The sequence below is a fragment of the Rhamphochromis longiceps genome, linkage group LG13 (assembly GCF_057381845.1).
Source record: "Rhamphochromis longiceps isolate RC_006_pf linkage group LG13, R_longiceps_female_GT1.1, whole genome shotgun sequence".
NCBI lineage: Eukaryota > Metazoa > Chordata > Actinopteri > Cichliformes > Cichlidae > Rhamphochromis > Rhamphochromis longiceps.
The window spans coordinates 28743753-28763431 of NC_140569.1; the positions used below are offsets into that span (position 1 = coordinate 28743753).

Sequence of the window (19679 nt, forward strand, 5' to 3'; positions counted from 1 at the left end):
GATGTAATTATCCATGGCTCCTTAGTTTTCCTCTTCCTTTGTGTCTTGAATCCCTTTCCTATTACTCCTGCATTCCTCTCCCAAAAATGGTCATTCTGACCCCTTAACCCTTCCTCTACAAATTTTCATTCTGTTTGCGTGTTGATACGGACGGCCTGTCGTATTACACTGACCCGGAGCAATCCAGCACAGCGTCTGCTCTGACTCAAGCCTGAATGTTCTGCAGCTGGATCTGCATGAACATTTCGATACAGTAATAAACACGAGCCACTGACCCTGCTGTTGTCTCGTTTCCATGTGTTTCCTGTTTTATTTGAAGGTTGCTCTGAATGTGGCGTTCTGTGCTTGTAGTTTTCTCCATTGCCATTTTTCCCGTCTTTGTTAGTGTTAATTCAGCTGTAGATTTTGGTCCGTTTCTCTTTTCTAAAGTTCAGCGTCAAAGTTAAACTTTGGTTCAGTTACCGGGGTAACAGACTGTTTCTCTCTGGCTCCGCCCATCCTGCTGCTGTTGCAGCGGCTGACTGACACTCGGTTTTATCTCATTGTCCATAAAGTATCAAAGCACATTCAATTGCAAAAGTTTACTTTTGTACAAACACTGAAATCCCAGTTAAGCAGGAGTTCTTTTTGTACCTTGCATTTTTATAACCACAAAGCAGGCTGCAGACAGTTTAACTGTATTCTGACTGCACTTCATATGAAAAAGTGTCCACACATTGAAACATGGCTATTAAATGATGTCGAACAGAGCTTCTAACGCATATTTCAGGTCCATAACTAAACTGTATCTGACCTGTTTCTCCATATTTTTATTCTCAGATTCTGTCAAATATAAAATTAGGATTCGGGCTCCGTCTAATGATTCCCACTGAAGTTGGATAAATGGTGATTACGGACAATATAAAAGGGTCATATGTTTTACTGATGACAGAGAGGTCCAGTCTAATTAAATTATAACATAACATAAATATCACAGTCCACATGGACATCCACTGATGTTGGTCGGCTGGATTAAAATGGAGACTCCCCTCTTTTTTTTTTATCCATTGCCAGAGTGAATCACGCACGCTCAGCTCATACTCGGGGTTGAGTGAACTAACTCAGCTCAGAGTTTGATGGAATAATCTCATAGTTTGTTGAACCTTTTTCAGGAACAGCACTTTCTAGATCTTACAGTATTACCAGCATTTTACCTCTTTCAGGGTTATATGCCACAACCTGCGATCTGCCTTTTTGCACATGCTGCAGTGCCATCAATACATCGGAAACAGTAAACAGTTTTTTTTAGCACCAGTTATTTGGGAATCTGAAATGTAGAATGAATCACTGCTCCTAATTAATTCTTTTAAACCCACTCCTCACTGGTTTATGAGTCTACCTCTGTGAAGCGATATTAGGGGGATTTTGCAGTGACGTGCATCCGCCCCCACACGGCTTTAAAAACAACAAGCTCGGGCTGAGGCGGTGGGAGCCACAGCAGAGAAAAACACATCAGCAGGGGTCTGGATGTTAACGTGATGAGCTCAGAGCATTACGAGGTCAGTGAAAACATGTTCACCGGTCATTACACAACAAAGCCACATGAGCAAAGTCAGAACACATTACACAGTACGCGTACACAGCATTTGGACTGCGCTTAAACTTTTTATCAAATAAAATAAGTGCTTAAAAGGGATCTGAATGAGACTGGGAATTTTAAAGGATGATTCAGAATCATATTTGTTTGTTCAGATTAAACTTATTTGGCTTTACTTGAATACTAACATGTGCTTTAGGGTTTGTTTTTTTTCCTCAATATCATTATTTGTGTTGGTGTTTCTAGAAATGCTGCTGAACTCTGACTGAACTCTGGATCCTTGGGAAATGACATCAGTCATCTTTGGTGTGCAGTCAAGACTTAAGGATTACTGCTATTCTTCATCAGATTTAGAGCAGTCATACTGACCAAATATTACAGGGTGCTGAGCAACAGTTTAATGCAGGATAAAGGCTTTGTTGATGTCTACCAAGATTACACACTACAGCTGCCTCTGTCGTCCCCATCAAGACCAAGACCAAGTCTGCTTCTGTTCTCAGAACTGGCTTCCTAACAGAACTGAGGCTGAAGGGGACGAGACAACTAGAGAAATAGTTAAAAAAATAAGAAAAAGCTTAACAAATCCCCTGTAAAATTCCTCCGTGTGGCTACGTAGCAAAAAATAAGTCAGTGGAAGCTTCCGATTGATTAAATTGATCCATGAGGTAACTTAAAAAAGCATTTTGACCCCCCTTTGACAAACCGCCGGCCTGTCTGTGGGTAGGCTCCAGCCCTCCTGTGACCCTCAGTTAGATAAGCAGTTAATAAAACTGAGTGATGGATGATTTCTAACTTTACTACAATTTCCTCAATTTTTCAAAATTTCTGTCAGGTGGATTCATCTCCCTGATTTCACCTTATATTTTGTTTTTACACGGCATGTAACCTCCAAAGAGCAGAGCTAGGATTGAGTAAACACACCAAAGAAGAAAAACACAGTGCGTGTTATGGTGTGTTTAACAGTGTGTTTTCTACTGCTGAGTGGAAAAAGGCCGTAAACCTGTCAAACAGGATGGATAGAGCCAAAAATACACGGGAGAGACTTTCACATGTGCTACGTGGGCTGCAAAAACCCACCGAAGCCAATCTCTCTTCCAAGTCTCTCCGGGAGTTTGTTTTGCTGTCCAGCTGAGCTTACTTTGAGTCTGTAATTGACTGGAGCTGGGTCAATCCCATCATGCACTTCGTAGCGCAGCCCTGTGGTCAGACTGCTGTTTACATTAGAGCTCTAATCAGCATCCCTGGAGAGCCGCTTCAGATCTAGGCCACTGAGCAGTTTGGGCCTGCCCAGTGTCGGCCAGCTGGGAGGGACGGCCCGTTCTGTGCCCACCAGACACACCACCACTCAGTTTGAGAATGCGCATCATCTTCCCATACATGCGAGGACCTTCTTCCCTTTCCCAGAGATCATTTGTTATAGTGTGTCAAAGCAGCACCACTTCCTTTGTCTGTTGCCCTTGAACATAAGTTTGTTTGCATAATCTCTGATTCTGAAAGAACTGGACAATTTACTTCTAACTAACTAGTTCAAGTTTAAGTTTAAGTTCAAGTTTAAATTTATTTATATAGCACTTGTTTAAAAACATCAAGTGTTGACCAAAGTACTGTACAACAAAATGGACAAAGCAGAGGACATAAAAGAAAAACAGAATAGTGTTTTAGAAGAGAATACAACCATAGAAAGAATAATGGTAACAAACTAATGATGAATCAAAAGCCAGAGAATAAAAATGGGTCTTTAGACGGATTTTAGAAGTATCCACTGTCGGGGAGGACCTGATATGCAAAGGCAATGTATTCCACAGTTTGGGGGCAGTCACGGCAAATGTCTGGTCTCCTCTGTGTTTTAGTCTGGACCTAGGGACAACCAAAAGCATTTGGTCTGCATACCTCAAGGATCTTGGGGGAGAATACCAGGTTAGGAGATCAGCAAGATATGTAGGGGCTGGTCCATGCAACGTCTTAAAAACAAGTGTTAAGATCTTAAACTCAATTCAAGAGCTGATTGGCTGCCAGGTAATGATGCAAGTATAGAAGATATATGATCTCACTTGCGTGTGCCAGTTAGGAGCCATGCTGCAGCGTTTTGGACTAGCTGCAGTCGGCCAACTGATGACGAGGTAACACCAGAGCAGAGGCTACTACAGAAGTCAAAGCAAGACGAGATGAGGCAGCTCTTTCTCTTTTTCCTGACAATACTTTCCTTAAAGATGTAACACATTTTGGGGTAAACTTAAAAAAGGCAGCGATGTAAAAGTGAGTTCAGGAGTCAAATGTGACAGGAGAGTTGGAAGCAAACTATAATGTGATATTTAGAATCCCCATATACCTGTATCTTTCTCTAAATGTTGTTAATAATAAACAATGGCAGCAAGACACATAGAATTAACAGCTCTACATGCTGTTTTTATCACTCTGACCTTCAAATTGGTCTTGAAGGAGAGGTCAAAGTCTGCTAAGTGTTGAGTGTAATACTACAAGATACACAAGCCACCCATGGGAAAAGGATAATCATTGGATCCAGTGTTTTATTAGTAATGTGTGTTTTAATTCAGCATTATCTTCAAACAAATTCCAGTTAGGTTAGGCGACTGGATATTGGCTGTAGCCGAGTCAACTGACAGTCGCTTTTTTCTTTCCTTTTCGTCCTCTTTATTTTGGTATTGCATTGGTCTGCCTTCTGGACAATTCAACACTACAAAAAATGTAATCTGTCACAATACAGTCTGTGATCATATTTGGAGTATTCGTTCACTGACGAGCTCATCCTTCAGCTTTAAAACCAAATTAATCCTAATTAAGGGAGTTTTCTCTGAAAATGTCATTCGCGTGCCGCATACACACATCTGCTAAAAGACAGCCAGTCTCTGTTTGTTGGACCGATGATGGCCAGCTGGGATATTTTACCGTATCATTTCCATATGACAGCATTTTCAGCATTGCCGTAATTCGGTATTGGCGTCACGTCTCTGCTCTTTCAGATACAACAAACTGTATCTGCCTGTCAATCATCAGCATAGCTTTTCTTGCAAAATAGCTTTGCACCTGTTCCTTTGACCGGGGTTATCTCGCAAAGATGAATGTACTCAAGCCAACCTTGTCTGCTGTGAGCTCTCGGATCTTGATGATCTGCACTCTGAACTTCATGAGCAGTGCTTCCAGGACCACACACTTCTCCTTCCAGTCCTCTTGGCTCATCGCCTCCTCCCCCTCCGCCATATCCCTCTGAAAAATACCCTAAGCAGTGAGACACAGAGTGTATATACAGTACAGTATGCGTAGCAAAACATTTTTGTGTAGACATTTAACATTTTTACATTATCTCCATAATAGCAGATGAAGAAACACAGACATGAAAGAAAATGGTCAGGAGGCTTGTTGTTGACCAGATGTGTTGGCACCAGCCAGGCAGCACCTGAAATATTCCAGGGTGTAGCCCAGCTGGACCAGTGTGGGCAGTGGGCGTATCACTCACAAACAGGAAAACAGCTCTATTAGTCCAAAACACCTCGACACCCTCCCCAAAAGACACTTGTATCACATTTTCCACGACTAATGTAGGAAAACAGGCAGCAGAGAGAGAGCGTCTGTGATGTTGGATAGAAAGCCTGGGTTTCTCTCTTCCTAGTAATAACCTCTCATTACCAGCCTGGCCTCCTCGCAAAGAGACTACAAGCATGTGTGGAGGAAGGCCATAAAGTAGTTTCCACAGGCTTATTTCTGCTGCCTGTTTGCTGTGGTAAACACTGACGAGGGGAAAGGAATAAAACGAGTCTCACTCCACAAAACAAAACAGCACGAGGGACTGAGGGGATGGAGTTTAATATGACAAAGCTATAAACGTTAAGAAATGCTTTGTATTCTAAATTTACATTTCACGTATCACACATTTATCCGCTGCTATCTCATTAAATATGCTGGAATTTGACACTTGGTGTTTTTATAGCAGTTGTAATATTCAAAATGTTTCTGTTTAGCTACAACACCACCCTTCAGCTGGTTACATATTGAAGGTAAATAAACAACATCCTATTAGAATATTAGTCATTATTTGCGATATTGGAGCACACATGATCTTAAAGCAAAAATGACCCCTAAAGCCCGGCTCCCAGTGTTTTCTTTTGCAATCTTTCTCTCAGACTTCCTGTTGGTCAAAGTCAGAATCAGCACACACAGACACAATCGGGACTCATTTGGATGTGGTGTGCTGATGAAGTTATTCTGTTTTTATAAATAAAGGTTTACAGGACATCAAATTGACTCTGATGGAATAAAATCTTTTGACTGTTTAAAAAACTTATCAGCTGAGCGTAACACGTTTCAGAGGTATATACACTGATACGTCACTTACATCTACATCTTGCTTGTTGGCTTGGACCACCTGTTCCCATCACAACCGCCTTATTGCATAGATTCTACAAAGTGTTTGAATCAAGCCCCAGCATTACACAGCTGCTGCAGATTTGTTGGTTGCACATCTATGATGTCAACCTCCTGTTCTTTCCACCTCTTCCTAAAGGAGCTCTCTTGACTGTGGACACTATTTCAGTGCAGTGAGCTACCTCACTTCTCAGTTAGAGATGATTTGAGATTCGTGACATTGGTGCGTTATCCTGCTGGAAGTAGCCATCAGGAGATATGCACACTGTGGTCAAAATGTCCTCCAGACCAATACACCACCAGCACCAGCCTGAACAGTTGCTACAAGGCAGGGTGGATCCAAGTTTTCATGCTTGTTATAACAAATTCTAACCCTGCGGCAGTGGAAATTGAAACAAATCAGACCAGACAATGTGTTGATGCATGCTCAATAATCGGTACGAAAATCCCCAAACGTATTCAGACCAGACAATGTTTTTTTTTCTTTCTATTTTCCAGTTCTGGTGATCCATTTTCATTACAGCCTCTGTTTCCTGTCTGATAATCTGATACAAGTGGCACCCTTAGTAGTCTTCCACTGCTGTAACATTCAAGGCTGGATGTGTTGTGGTTTCGGAGATGCTCTTCTGCACACCCTGGTTGTAACGAGCGGTTATTAGAGTTACTGTTGCCCTAATATCAGCTCAGAGCAGTCTGGTCTTTTCCTCTGACCTTTGACATGAGCTCATGCCTCATTTGAATCACCATTGAACTTCAGCAGGCTATCTTGACCATGTCTACATGCCTAAATATACCGATTTACTGCCATTTGATTAGCTGATTAGATATCAAACAGGTGTACCTAACAAAGTCACCAGGGAATATATGTCATGCTAATTTAAAGCAGAGCTGCAGACAGTTACATTATTCAAATAGAGTTCAAATACGTCCAATATTATCATGAACACTAACCTATTTGAATATTGAGGTATTTTTCCTCTTATTAAAAACCAAAGTCAAATAAATGACCATGTTTACTCATTAACACCACCCGTATCTGACTAACCAAACTGATCCCCTTATGCCATCCCTTAAATGTCAGCATCATGTGCTAGTTTGTTGCACCTCACACATTTCACTACAGCTGTCTGAGCTCTAACCTTCTTCTTTCAAACATTCCTAATTTCTGTCTTGGACTAGGAATTTCTTTCTTATTTTCTTCCTTCGTTTGAAAATATTATAAAAAAAAGATTTTGTAAATTATTAAAAAAGGGGTTCATCCTGTATACTCTCATCAAAACAACTTGAGCCCCAAATTGAGCCTCAACAGTTCTGAGTTTAGTTTCAGGTTTGTGTTATTTTACCAAACAATTATTACTATTATTAAACAATCAACAATTATTACATATGGTAGTTGTTGCACAAGGTTTTTAAAAAAACTTTTCAAGATGAGAAATAAAAACATACTGTTACTTTGAGCACATGAACCCCAAAACCTAAAGCCAAACAGCATGTTTTCTCACAGAGTAGCTGTTTGATTTGTCAGAAAGCTCATCCTGTGACTGAGTAAAGACGGCTGTGACTTGCCCAGTTTCCCCGACTAACAGTCCATCTACTTTCCCAAGTATTTCTGAAGAGACTCAAAACAGTTTGTAGCAGTCAAGAAAACCGAGGTGATGAGGTGCAACAATGTCTGTGGTAGAACACTTTCTAAGGGATATTTTAAACATTTGGTTTGTGAGTACGTTAATGCGGGGTGACTTTCAAATATTAAAAGTTAAACTTATCTTTTTTTTTAAACAGCTATTAATTAAATACATAAATAGCATTTCTTCATTTCCCTACAAAAAATGGTTTTATTAGTGCTGATAAACAAAATTCATTAGTCTATTTAAGTTATTATCAATTTGACATGACTGTTAATGTACATTGCTGCTAAACCGTTATTAAAATAGATAATTCATTTCCTAATAATTAAAACCATCCATTTTCATCGACTTACCCTTAATAATATTAATGTAAAGACACTTTACGAGGAGCTTCACGTCATGTCGAGTCCAGCGCTTCTTTATCTGCTGTTATTCCTCTGAAGAAAATGCTAATTCATGGCTTAAAACGATGAATTTCTGTCTTTCCCAGAGGTTTTCATTGCGCTTCTCGGGCAAAGTTGGCGAAGGGCTGGCGTTTTTTTTAAAGGTGTGGCTTCATCAAAAACGTCCAATCAAAAACTAGGTAGGAGTTGCTCAGCCGCGCCGGAAAGGAACGTCTGCCTTTGATTGACGTGTGTCATCCACCAATAAAAATCCCGAGCGCCACTTCTCGGGTAGCTCAGTTTCTGAGGGCGGGCTCAGACATTTTGTCGGAAGTGACGTCTACTATGTGCGGCATGGCCCCATGAGCGTCAGGCATGCGACAACACCATAGAAAGCTCAAAAGGTTTGGTGTCAAAGTAAAAGTTTGCTGACATAAAAGTACACATTCAGAGTCTGAAAGTCAAAATTTTGATTTTTACATTTAAATAAAAACAAAAATATTGCTAAAGGTCACATATAAGCTTTATTTTGTTTGTTTTATTGGGCACGATATTTAATGGGTGTTTTATTCTGAAAAAACGTTTCGGAAGTAAGAGGTTTTAGTGCTGCTTGACACTATTCACAGCTACCAGCTGAAGCTGAAGGGCTCAAGTGAGTAAAGCTCATGCTGAACAGAGTTAAATGCTTTTTACATTTAATTTTGCGGGCGTGTAGAGCTGCTCTAGTAAAGCCGCGGTTTGTTGTTTTGTTGTTTGAGGGTTTGTTGTATCGGTCTTGCCTTTCATTTTGCACGTGTATTCAGTCTCGAGCAGCTAGCAGTAGTTGGCTAACATCTAGCAGCAAGAATTTCAAGCAGTAAATAAGCTCCTATTTTGTTTGGTTGTTTCTAAATTATGTTTGTATGTTTGCTCCTCACACAGAGGCAGAGCCATGGTAGTGAAAAAGAAGACTTCCAAAGTGGAGGCTGTGGCGCTGGATGAGGAGAAACTGCACAAGCTGTTAGGTAAGGGAGTAAAAGTACAAATAACTGTGCCTAAAAAGTTATTATAACAGTAAATAAGTCTCATCATACATTGCAGGTAGAGCAGTCACAGTGTGTACCCTTCATTGGATGTTACGCATGTCTTATAATATTTATTTTGACCTTTTCCCAGCATCCCTCTCGGTTGATGGAGGAGAAGATGGAGTCAGGCAGGTTGCCCAAACCCTGCAGTCCTGTTTGGAGCTGACAGAGCCGGTGCAGCAGATCCAGCTGGTTAAAAAGGTCTGTCTGGTATAGAACGGTATGAATAGTGTGATAAATGGACTGGTTCTTATATAGTGCTTTTCTACTCTGCTTGAGCATTCAATGCAACTAAGACTAAGATATCCAAGCAAGATGTTAGCTGCAGATCGTTTAGGTCTAGTAAGTGGTAAAGTGGAACAGACGTGTGAGATCAGCGTATGTCGGTCTCTCCGATACTTACACGTCCCATGTTTCCTGCTTCCAAGACCTCAGCTGTTCACTTGCTGCCCGATTCATCCCACCCTTTGATAGGTACCACTGTAAATGAGATCATAAATGTTTTCACTTCTCCAGGTTTTAATGTTTGTTTGTTTTCCATACTTCATCAGGCAGGGTCCCAGCTGGAGGCACTGAGTGATGAGCAAATGGGCGGAGTTCTTTTAGATGCTTGTCTACACACGCTAGCTGTGGTCTACACCTCCCTGCAGTCCAAGAACCCCCTCCGAAGAGCCATTGCAAGGTAGACATATGCTTCATTTTCTTCTATATTCATTTGTGGACAAGCTGAGCCTGAGCAGCTGTTTATTTGTGGTTTTAAGGGAGAAGATGTAAAGAGGCCATAGTAGCTGATTTATCTTTTCTCTTATGTGTCTGTTTGTTCTTCGTCAATTCTGAGGCCCTCAGATAAATAACTTGTCTGTGTTGCACTTCTCAGTGCCTTGGGTTCAGTACCAGCTTGGCTTCAGGAGCAGACTGTGAGCTGCTTGGCTGGTTGCTTGTCTGATTGTCTTTCCAGCACGTATTCAGACCGGTATCCCCACATCGTCGACTCCATCACTGCCTGTCTGGATGGCTTCCCTCTCGGTTAGTGGTTACTTTTGCTCTTTGTGTGATCACTGCTAATATCAAACAACAGTTCATGTGCTATAAATAAGTACCAATCACGGCAAAATTGTACATCTACAGGTGAGAGCTGCATTAACAAACTATTACCGGAAGGTTAGTATCCACCTTATTTTAACCTGCTTTAACTTCATGTATTTTTGAGGAAAGCTAATGTCTCAATCTCATCCCGTTGAGTCCTCTTCTCTTGTGTAGTTTTGCAGTTCCTTCACAAGGCGCTGAGTGAATACCTTCATCAAAACAGGTATGGAGGCATGCTCTTATCCCTCAAATCACACTTCCAGTCTCTTTCATTGATTGGACTCTAGCTGGTGCTCATTGATTTCAATATTTTGTAGGTTTATATCCTCTGTGTAAACATTGATACATGAGAAAATCTTACCAGCCTTGTATTTGTATCAAATTGTGTGCCTCTGTTGCCCTCTGCTGTTTTCCCAGTGGTCTTGTAGGACGCCACATTGCCCAGGCTCAGCTGATGCAGTCCTGTCTAGCTGCAGTGAAGACCTCCATGCTGGTCGTCCAGAGGTCTCAGGACACGATCAGCGTGGTTTTACAGGCCCAACAGGACTGCTGCAGGCTGCAGGACACACTGGGTGACCTCTTGGGCTGCTACATACACATCCTCACTGATGGTAAGAAAGTTAGGAATTAACAAGACGAGCAGAGAACAAACAGCTGGAAGCAAACATGCAGATCCACCGTCATCTCACTGGAAAACAGGCAGCTGTCCTCATCAGTCACTGAATCCAAGACCTTTTCACTTAGATTTTAGGTATTCATTTTGTGTCACAGGTGTAGATTTCAGTGGGAGGGAGGATACAGATCCCAGTTCTACCTTCTAGCTTTGACCACACACACTATGGTGTCCATGTGACCCTGTTCCCTCTCCCACCCTGAATGTGGCAACTGTTCCCTGTGATATTATCAGGATTTGGTATAACTCAGGATCCAGGCTCAGAAAAGTACTTTGGGCAGGTTGATGAACTAATCAAATACTGTTTCCAACAATCCGTGTGTTACGTCCCCACTTAAAAGCTAGGCGATGAGGGTGGGGGACAGTAACAGTTAGATCCAGGTGGAATGAAAAGAACACCAGGCAGAGGTATTTAATATAAAATAGATCTTTATTGTAGGCAAACACCTCAATAATCATATAAATGGCAACAACAAAAGGAGACAGCACCGCTGCTTTAATGAGAAATCAGGGAGGTTAACCCAAAGTGGTAATGACCACTTCAACAAAGGAAGCAACAATAAGGCTTCAACAGAAAGAGACAGCAACGCTGCTAGCAAACAATATCCAGGCAGGCCACACAAACTAATGAAGGCTGCCGTCACTCATGGGCAATCACTGCTCAGTTAAGCACTACTCACAAAGAGCCACACACCAGCAGGCTGTTCCACACCTAAGCCAGTAGCACACTCTGACCAGCACAGAGGAAATCCACCAGAAACCTCTCCCTCCTCTTCCACACTGCTCTTCTCCAGCTTATATCACCCCTGAGGGTAATTGGTTGTAACGAGAGCAGATGAGCAGCAGGTGTGACCTAAAGGAGAAGGCAGGGGCAGAGGGAGGGGCCAGAACGAAGGAGGAGGAGAGGGAGGAGACAACACCACGCCCACACATTCCCACAGCCTCCCAGGATGTAACACCGTGAAACAAGTTCAGTTGTGATGCAAACAGGCTGAAGCGAACCTTTAATAGTGCGTTTTCTTTCTTGATTTCAGTCACAGCAAGGACTAACATAGAGAGGGTGTTCGTAGTGCAATTCAGAACAATGAGAGAAAGTGACACTGTTGATGTTTGTGTGTATTCAGGGCCGCGTGTGCAAAAAAACCATCATAGGATTCTAACATTTAGCTCAAGCAGCCTCTGTTCTACTGAACAAAGTTATCACAACACCAGTGAAGGCATCATCACTGCTGTAGTTTATGGACGCACACACACACACTGTAGCTATGCAGGTAAAGCTTAATTGATTTATAAACATGGAATACATTTTTTTTTCATTGATTTGTCTCTACTCTGTTCTTCTTCCTGTCTTTAGAGGAGTTCATCCAGTCTGTCCAGAGCACAGCTGGCATGGCTGTGGTGTTATTGATCAGGTCTGTTATGGGCTCTGGAGACGATGTTGCATCAGTGGTGAGTGAAAGGGACTTTTATCACTCTATGTATACCATATAACACTAATAAATTACAATTGTAGTGTTTCTTCATATACAAATCTAAACTTAAGTAGTACCTTTTTTCAGATAAAAATTATATTGAGCTGCTGTAGTCCCTCAATACTGGGTCTCATACTGTCAAATTATTTATAAGGTTTTTTCATTGAAATTAATGAGTTATTTCTGTGTTGTTGTTGTTTTTCCTTCTGTAAGTAATAATGTATAACATTATTGCTTACAGAAGGAAGTACCAAAATCAGTCAGGTTCTTGCTTCTTACTGTCCTTCTGCTAAGTCAAATATTTGATATCTTGCAGTAATATTTGATTCTTCTCTGGGCCTTGACTCGCAGTAAAGTCTTTGTCTTGTTCCTGTTTCTTTCATTTAAGGAAAAATTGTTCATGCATTTGTGTCATCGCGTTTAGATTCTTGTAATGTCCTGTTTACCAGCTTGGACAAATCATCCCTTTCTCACCTCCAATCTATACAAAATGCATTAGTCAGACTACTATCTCGTTCTAGCAAGCGTGCTCCCATTACTTCAATTTTATATTCTTTACCCAATTCAGGGCTCTAGAGTGCGACCAATTTGGTCGCAAATGCGATCAAACTTTTCAGTGGTGCGACTAAAAATAAATATTTGGTCGCACCTGTGTGAAAAAAAAAAAAAAAAAAAAAAAATTCATTCGCTTATTACCCACCAGTCTACCGTTGTTTACAGCGCTGTCTTTTTCTTTTTTCACTTAAATGACCTCAGACAAGAAAGCCTAATTTCTGCTGTTCAATACTGAAGAAATTTAAACTTCTTAAAATTATGCAAAATTGCAGAATATTTATATGGTTATCTGCTATAAAAAGCCAGACCAGGAAAATCTCCTTCATGTTTTTCTGTTTTATTCTCAGTAACTTTCACACAAAGGCATCTGCTGTGATGTTCACAATTCTGATGAAGTCTCACATGTATCAGTACTGATACATGATCAGAATTATAATATTTCTGACTGTCTGAGGCTAAATTGAATCGAATCAGGACTTTGAGAACCTGAATCGAATGGATTATAGAAATCAGTGATGATACTCAGCCCTAGTGAGCAGCCTAGGCCTGACAGAAGTGGATGTAGCTGTGGGTAATAAGAAAAGATGAAAAGAACTATTGATAACTTTTTTGTTAAGTTAAGGCCTGATCTGTCTGAAATTCATAGCCAGTGCTCTGACACGGTGCCATCAATCTTTGAATGCTGAAAAAGCACAGTGTATCCAGGAAACACATTATATGCTGCAATAAATGCACTGCCCAAGTGTCCCCTCTCCCCACGGCCTTTCAGCAGCAGACAGCAGCAAACAGGTCGTCAGAGGAGGCCAAGATGATGATTAAGTTTTTAACATTTTCTACAATATTGACAAAGCACTTTAAGCACAAGTTTGTTAGTTAATAATTTAGAAATTAATATTGTCTGTATGGACACCCCCCCCCCCCCCCCCAAAAGAAAGTGCACATGTAAAACTGCGGTGTTAAGCGATGCGGTTGAAAAATTTGAGTGTGCCTAACTTTTGTGCCGGTACGCCTAAATTTTTAAAGTTAGGCGTACCGGTGCGCCCATGTCAAAAAGTTAGTCTAGAGCCCTGCAATTGATTTTAGAATTCGTTTTAAAACTCTTATTTTAACATACAGAGCACTAAACGACCGGGCCCCAGATTATTTATTCAAGCTTCTTACAAAAGACACTGCTGCTCGCTGTCTCCGCTCACAGAGTTTGAAGATGAGAGGGGACAGAGCCTTTCAGGCTGTGGAACAGTTTACCACCACAGCTCCGTTTGGTTGACTCTGTGGAATCCTTTAAAAGGCAGTTAAAAACTTTACTGTTTAAACAAGCTTTCTGTTGATCAATGCTTTTTAGGTTGTTTTTTTCTTCAAATAATTTTATTTACATTGAACCTTTTATATTGTGTATATTGTCTGTTTTGTTACTTAACATTCTGTTTATTTTAATCTTTGTTTACAGTGCTTTGTGACTGCCTGTCTATGTAAAGCGCTTAATAAATAAACTTTACTTACTTAGATTGCAATTATAGTAAAATGTTTATTTATGTTTGTGAACTGCATTAAATAATGAAATCATAGATTCTGGCTATAAAGGGGATCTTTTATGCTGTGTGTAGGTGTGCAGTTTGCTGCGTAGCTCTGTGCAGGATTTGGATTCGGCTCCTCAGTGGCTCAAGCAGAGGTGTGAGGGTCTGTGCAGCGGCGGACGCCCACCGGGTGTCTCTCTGTATCTGTGTCACGGTGCCCTTGCTATGCTGAGCTGGAAGGCTGCCCTACCAGGACCACAGTGGGAACAGCTGCTGCTGCTGGTCCCAAACACACTGCTGGATCTAGATGTTAGGTAGCTCTGCTCTGATACCCAATTTCTATTCTGAATATTTTTCCAGATTCTGATGAAATGGAATGTGCTGGGATGCAGTTTACAACTTTTATTTTAAGTTTTGCTTTTGTTTTTTTTCCTTTCAATAGTATAAAGGAGTCGAGTACAGCCATGGTGGTGGCTCGGGTCCTGACTCTGTGGAGTGGGGCTGCCCTGGATTGCCTGCAGGGGCAGACACAGTTGTGTCCTCCCAGCCTCCAGCAATCCCTGAGTGGAGGCTCTGACCTACAGCGACACCTGCTGGAGCACATCTACTCCCACTGGGAGCATCCGCTGGATGGTGTCCGCCACCAAACCCGGTCCTTGTTCCGCAACCACCTCCTCATCCATCAGCACACCAGCCCGTCCGTCTCTGACCCCATCGAGGATCCGTACATCACCGACCTGACTCATAATCTACTAGGGCTTGAGTGGCATATGAGGGGTAAGTTTGGCTCCTTGGGCTGCCTGGTGGAGCTCTATGGGGCAGGGTATCTGCTTAACATCCAGCCCCAATTGCCTTCATGTCTCCTGGGTTTGATGGGTGACCAGACCTTAGCTCCGTATGCCAGCGACCTACTGGAAAGGCTGTTTGTCAGCCACAAGGCACAGCTGACGAGAGAGGCTGGTGCAGCAGCGGGAGAGGCGGAGGCTTGGATGGAGTGCTGGCACCAGACGTGGGTAACTCCTCTGCTGCATGTGTTGTGCCAATCCAGGCTGGACCAAACAACGTACATCCTGGACTACTTCCTCCCCAAGCTGCTACGCTGTAGCCCCTCCAGTCTGGCACACATGGTGCAGGCCCTGCAGGACATGGCACCCACAGGTAAAGACTTGCATGTCCTTTACATCTGCAGCTGTTTTCACTCAACCCTTATTTCTCAAATGCATATTAATGTCTCTCAGCTTGACAAACTGTTATGAATGCAGTCAAAGAGTATATTCTATTGCAGTCCCAAATAATAAGCCATAATATTATTCTGCTATTTTGCTGTTCTTATTAGGTTCTGCTGGCAGCAGAGGAGCTCTAGGCGCTCTGATGACGTGCCTACGGGCAGCCAGGGCCCAGGGAGTCATACCGTCCACAGAGGGTGGTCTGTGGGGAGGACTAGTGCCGCTGTCCCTGCTCCAACAAGCTCTGATACACAAACATGATCAGGTAAGTCTGTCTGTGTCCTCAAAGCAGATGCAAGTGTTGCAAGTGTTCTTATGCATTCATCTCTCACTGTTCAGGTGAGGATGGATGCTTTGGGCTTGGTGTGTGAGAGCCACCGCAGCACAGAGGTTCTGACCTCACAGGAAATGGACCTGATCCGCCACTTCCTCCTGCCCAACCTCAACAGCCAGTCACCAGGCATCAGACAGCAAACAGTCAGCCTGCTAAAGAAGGTTAGCAGCCTTACACCCGAGGCTGTCTTTAATGTTTGGAAATGCTTTTGCTGAGCAGAGCAGGCTGTGGATTTACGTGGAGGAAAACATTGAAATCGGCACTTAATGAAACTTTGAATGTTCTGCTACACAGCTGCTCTGCAGGGTGAAGGACAGCACTCAGCTGCTGCAGAAGAGACTGAGCCAGAAGAGAGACCAGGACGAGGGAGACACAGACCAACACACTCTACGTCAGTACAAGGTAAACCACACACTCAGTTGTTTTTTTTTTTTTTTTCCAATAGTGTTGATATTTTTGTCTGATGAATTTATTTGTCTTGTTGCAGGCGTTCCTGTGCTGGCTGTGTGAAAGGCTGCTGGAAGTTTTGCTCCCTGGAGCCTCTTTTTCTAAATGCCTCACGTCTCTGCATCTGCTGGGTCTGCTGGGTCAGCTCTTTAGCTTCAGCACTGGTACATCAGCTGCTCGCTAGTCACCGTTTTGACTAAATTGCTCACTACACTGAACTAAAACTTCACTGATGTGTAAATATGCTGTATTAGACTCCAAGGATTACATGCATGTTAATCAGGATTTGAGACCTTATTTCAAGATCCCAAATAGTGTAGCTTTGCATGATTCAGAGTTCAAAATAATCCATATTATTCTAACTGGGCCTTGGTACAGCTTCTCTGTTCATCTGAAACCAGCTGTTTTAACTCCTCTCCCTCTAACTGAGCTGCCTTTGTAGACAGAAACACAAAGAAAGTTAGTGCTGTGCTTAGAGCTGAGAGGACCGTATAGGACGGGGGTTGGCAACCCTGGGCACTCGTGCCACAGCTGGCACCCGAAGGGTTAACTGATGGCACGACACACAGTGAATTAATCTGAAAGGTGCATTAAAAAATAAATGGCCGGGCCAGCGGTGCACATCGCAAATTAGCTCGCATAGACACATTAGTTGTGCTGCTTCTTAATGACGGTATCTTATCTAACAACCCAAACTACCAGATTCAACTTGTAATTGGCTAAAAATCACTTAGCCTGCCGGTGAGAGAGATGTTGTTAGCTGGCAGATTTTTTTCAAGCGATGTTGAAATTTCCAAATTTCGACACTTCAAAAGCTTCAGGAGCTGTCCGCTCAGCGCAGCATCGGCACCGCGGACATACACGGATACATCCGAAGAGTCGAGACAGAATTCACAATGAGTTTTCTGGGCTTTCAGGTGTATGGACCAATGTTTTCTTTTCTGATCAAAGCAGAAAGCTTTAATGAGCAGCTGGATTTGTCTCGCATTAACTGGCTGAGTTAATGCGACATCGAAATGCAGCATTAAAACCTGGGCTATGTTTAACATGAGCGTTCATCATTCTAACAGTGTAAATGAGAGAAATGAATGAAAACCAGAATGAGGCCCTTAAAGTTCCTTATGGCTAAACTGCCATCTGAGACTCAACTTTTAATAAACTGTTTCAGGTGGTAAAACGGAAAGATGGTGGTGTTGGGCTCTGATATGCTGCAACAGTTTGGAGTCCAGAGCTGTGTTCAAGGACGCAGTAACAGTGATTCTTGGCACAATGCATGTATGTATGTGCCTGAACCAGCAGCTTGTCTGGTGCTGGCCAGCCTCTTTATTTTGATGCCAGCCTGGTGCTCCAGCTGCGTCAGCTGCATACTCTGCCTGTTGTCACAGACTGTCCCCTCCTGTGTTTTCTCAGAGCCTGATGTTTTCGCCCTCGGTGAAGTTGTGACCTCTACATATGCTCAGAACGTCCTCTGCTGTGTCGCCAGCAATTTCCTGGAAGTCAAACAGCTCGCCTCGTCGTTAATACAGCAGCTCCCACCATCAGCTGTTGGACTTGAGGTTCTGACACGCGTCTAAATAAAAGTTTCTGTTACTTCAAAAACAAAAAACTTTTTCTTCTTAGATTTTTGTAATTCTTGTTTTTGTTTAGTGCAGACATTGATCTCTGGTCTCTTTGTTTCCAGGTGCCCGAGAGGATGCGCTCCATTCTTCAGGCTGCTTTGGACCTTAGTACAAGCACCAAACCTTTTGACAGCGTTACAGCTGCCCACCTCCTCAACCTGCTGCTCCCCCAGCAACACCTGAGCCAGTCTTTGCTGCACTGCGCCCAGCAGCAAGGCCTCGATTACCAGCCTCTTTCCATACCAGCCCAGGCTTCTGATATGCTCATTTTGGAGCTCAACACTCTGGCAGGTGAGATCCACGTTTGCAGACCAGCCTCAGAATTTCATGTGCATATAGCGTATGTTGAACTGTGCTGCTTTCTGTCCTCAGTGGTTCAGTTCTTGCTGCGCTGCCTGCAGTCTGAGGTGTCGAGGGCAGAGGCATCTCTGTTGCAGGCAGCTGCTTCCTTTCCTCTCTATGGCAGAGCTCACTGCATCACTGCTGTCCTGCAGCATCTAAACACAGAGTAAGAACAAGAATTGCATCTACATAATATTCAAATTAGCCACGATCTCTTATCATGGGATTATTACATGTGTATATATGTGCGTGCGTGTGTGTGTTTAGGAGTTTGAGTCAGACTGAGCAGTGGAGATTCCTGGTGTCAGAGCTGGTTGCTGTGTGCTACAGGATGTCTGACGTGGTCTCCCCTGTAGTCCAGAGCTCCTCTCCAGAAGGACTCATCCCCATGGATAATGACTCAGGTCTTCTATGTGCAGTATAACTACAAGTCTACACTGTAGAATTCATCAGGAAAACAGTTGCTGAAATTACAAGAACCCTGGAACACAAATAGAGAAACTGTTACATGCATAACACAAAAATGACACTGAAATCAGATGAAAAAACTCCAGCTTGCCTTGTTTGTGTTTTGGACAGAGACCTCAGCAGGGCTGCAGAAGATCCTGCAGGAGATTCAGCCCAGGGACACCAACGACTTCTTCACCAGCGCAAGAGAGCTGGAGACACAGCAGGGGGACGATCACACACAGACCCCATCACTTGACACAGGTAATGTAAACATTTCCCTGGTATCTTGGCTCTTTAAGTGCAGTACCTGTGATCTCCTGGTGAGGGAAGTGTTTCATGTGGTAACTTTACACGATGCACAGTCTGGACCCTGCAAGTGCAACAAGTGCAACTTCACAGTCATAATGGAAACTGAATAGTGTTAATGTGTAACACAATCAAACAGAAATATTGAATTTGAGCACAGTATGAGACTTCCTGTTTCGACTGCATACAGAGGTTTAGTTTGCCACATTACTTAATAAGACAACCAAACCTTGCATGCATGTGCTGGCTGTAGGTGGTGAGGGCTATAGGGTGACGGCTCAGATGGTGCTGGTGTGCTGCTGGCGGACAATGAAGGAAGTGGCCATGCTGCTCGGACAGCTGTGTCAGAGCCTGCCTCTGCACTACACCAATGACAACGTGTGCACGCACACCGGGCTCATCACAGAGCAACAGGTGAGACCCCAGACACCAATGCATACACCCCTCGCATCCTACTACTGCATTTATCTCATACACAACAGAGGGTAGTTCAGCACGTTAGTTATATTACTGTTGTTGAAAATATGAAAATAAAATTGTTCTGACTGTGAACTTTTTTTATAGAAGTTTGATTAGCAGGTTATGGGCCAGGGTCAGTGATGTAAAACATCAAGTAATTGTTCA

At 42.8% G+C, this 19679-nt stretch overlaps 2 protein-coding genes across 5 annotated transcripts in view; one reads left to right on the plus strand and one right to left on the minus strand.

The window, feature by feature from the left end:
* plekhh2 (pleckstrin homology domain containing, family H (with MyTH4 domain) member 2) overlaps positions 1–19679 on the minus strand; it is a 273542-nt gene that overhangs the window by 86090 nt on the left and 167773 nt on the right. The window contains exons 1-2 of one of the 4 annotated variants that reach the window (XM_085428928.1): positions 7938–8211; positions 4673–4813 (exon numbers count right to left, since the gene is read on the minus strand). The exons of 2 other annotated variants lie outside the window; for them this stretch is intronic. In XM_085428928.1, coding sequence (XP_085285054.1) covers positions 4673–4795 — 123 coding nt within the window. In that variant the 5' untranslated portion in view covers positions 4796–4813; positions 7938–8211. Of the gene's footprint in view, positions 1–4672; positions 4814–7937; positions 8212–19679 lie in introns of those variants that run through there. One more of the 4 variants, XM_085428929.1, reaches the window with a different exon arrangement.
* Positions 8572–19679, plus strand: part of thada (THADA armadillo repeat containing) — a 123329-nt gene continuing 112221 nt past the window's right edge. The window contains exons 1-21 of the mRNA XM_085428925.1: positions 8572–8619; positions 8889–8971; positions 9123–9232; positions 9583–9713; positions 9909–10057; positions 10160–10192; positions 10292–10340; positions 10535–10728; positions 12145–12239; positions 14422–14645; positions 14774–15489; positions 15668–15822; positions 15897–16052; positions 16186–16293; positions 16379–16502; positions 17749–17894; positions 18020–18248; positions 18330–18465; positions 18567–18703; positions 18879–19010; positions 19309–19469. Of these exons, the coding sequence (XP_085285051.1) occupies positions 8899–8971; positions 9123–9232; positions 9583–9713; positions 9909–10057; positions 10160–10192; positions 10292–10340; positions 10535–10728; positions 12145–12239; positions 14422–14645; positions 14774–15489; positions 15668–15822; positions 15897–16052; positions 16186–16293; positions 16379–16502; positions 17749–17894; positions 18020–18248; positions 18330–18465; positions 18567–18703; positions 18879–19010; positions 19309–19469 (3258 nt within the window). The 5' untranslated portion in view covers positions 8572–8619; positions 8889–8898. The remainder of the gene's footprint in view (positions 8620–8888; positions 8972–9122; positions 9233–9582; positions 9714–9908; positions 10058–10159; positions 10193–10291; positions 10341–10534; positions 10729–12144; positions 12240–14421; positions 14646–14773; positions 15490–15667; positions 15823–15896; positions 16053–16185; positions 16294–16378; positions 16503–17748; positions 17895–18019; positions 18249–18329; positions 18466–18566; positions 18704–18878; positions 19011–19308; positions 19470–19679) is intronic.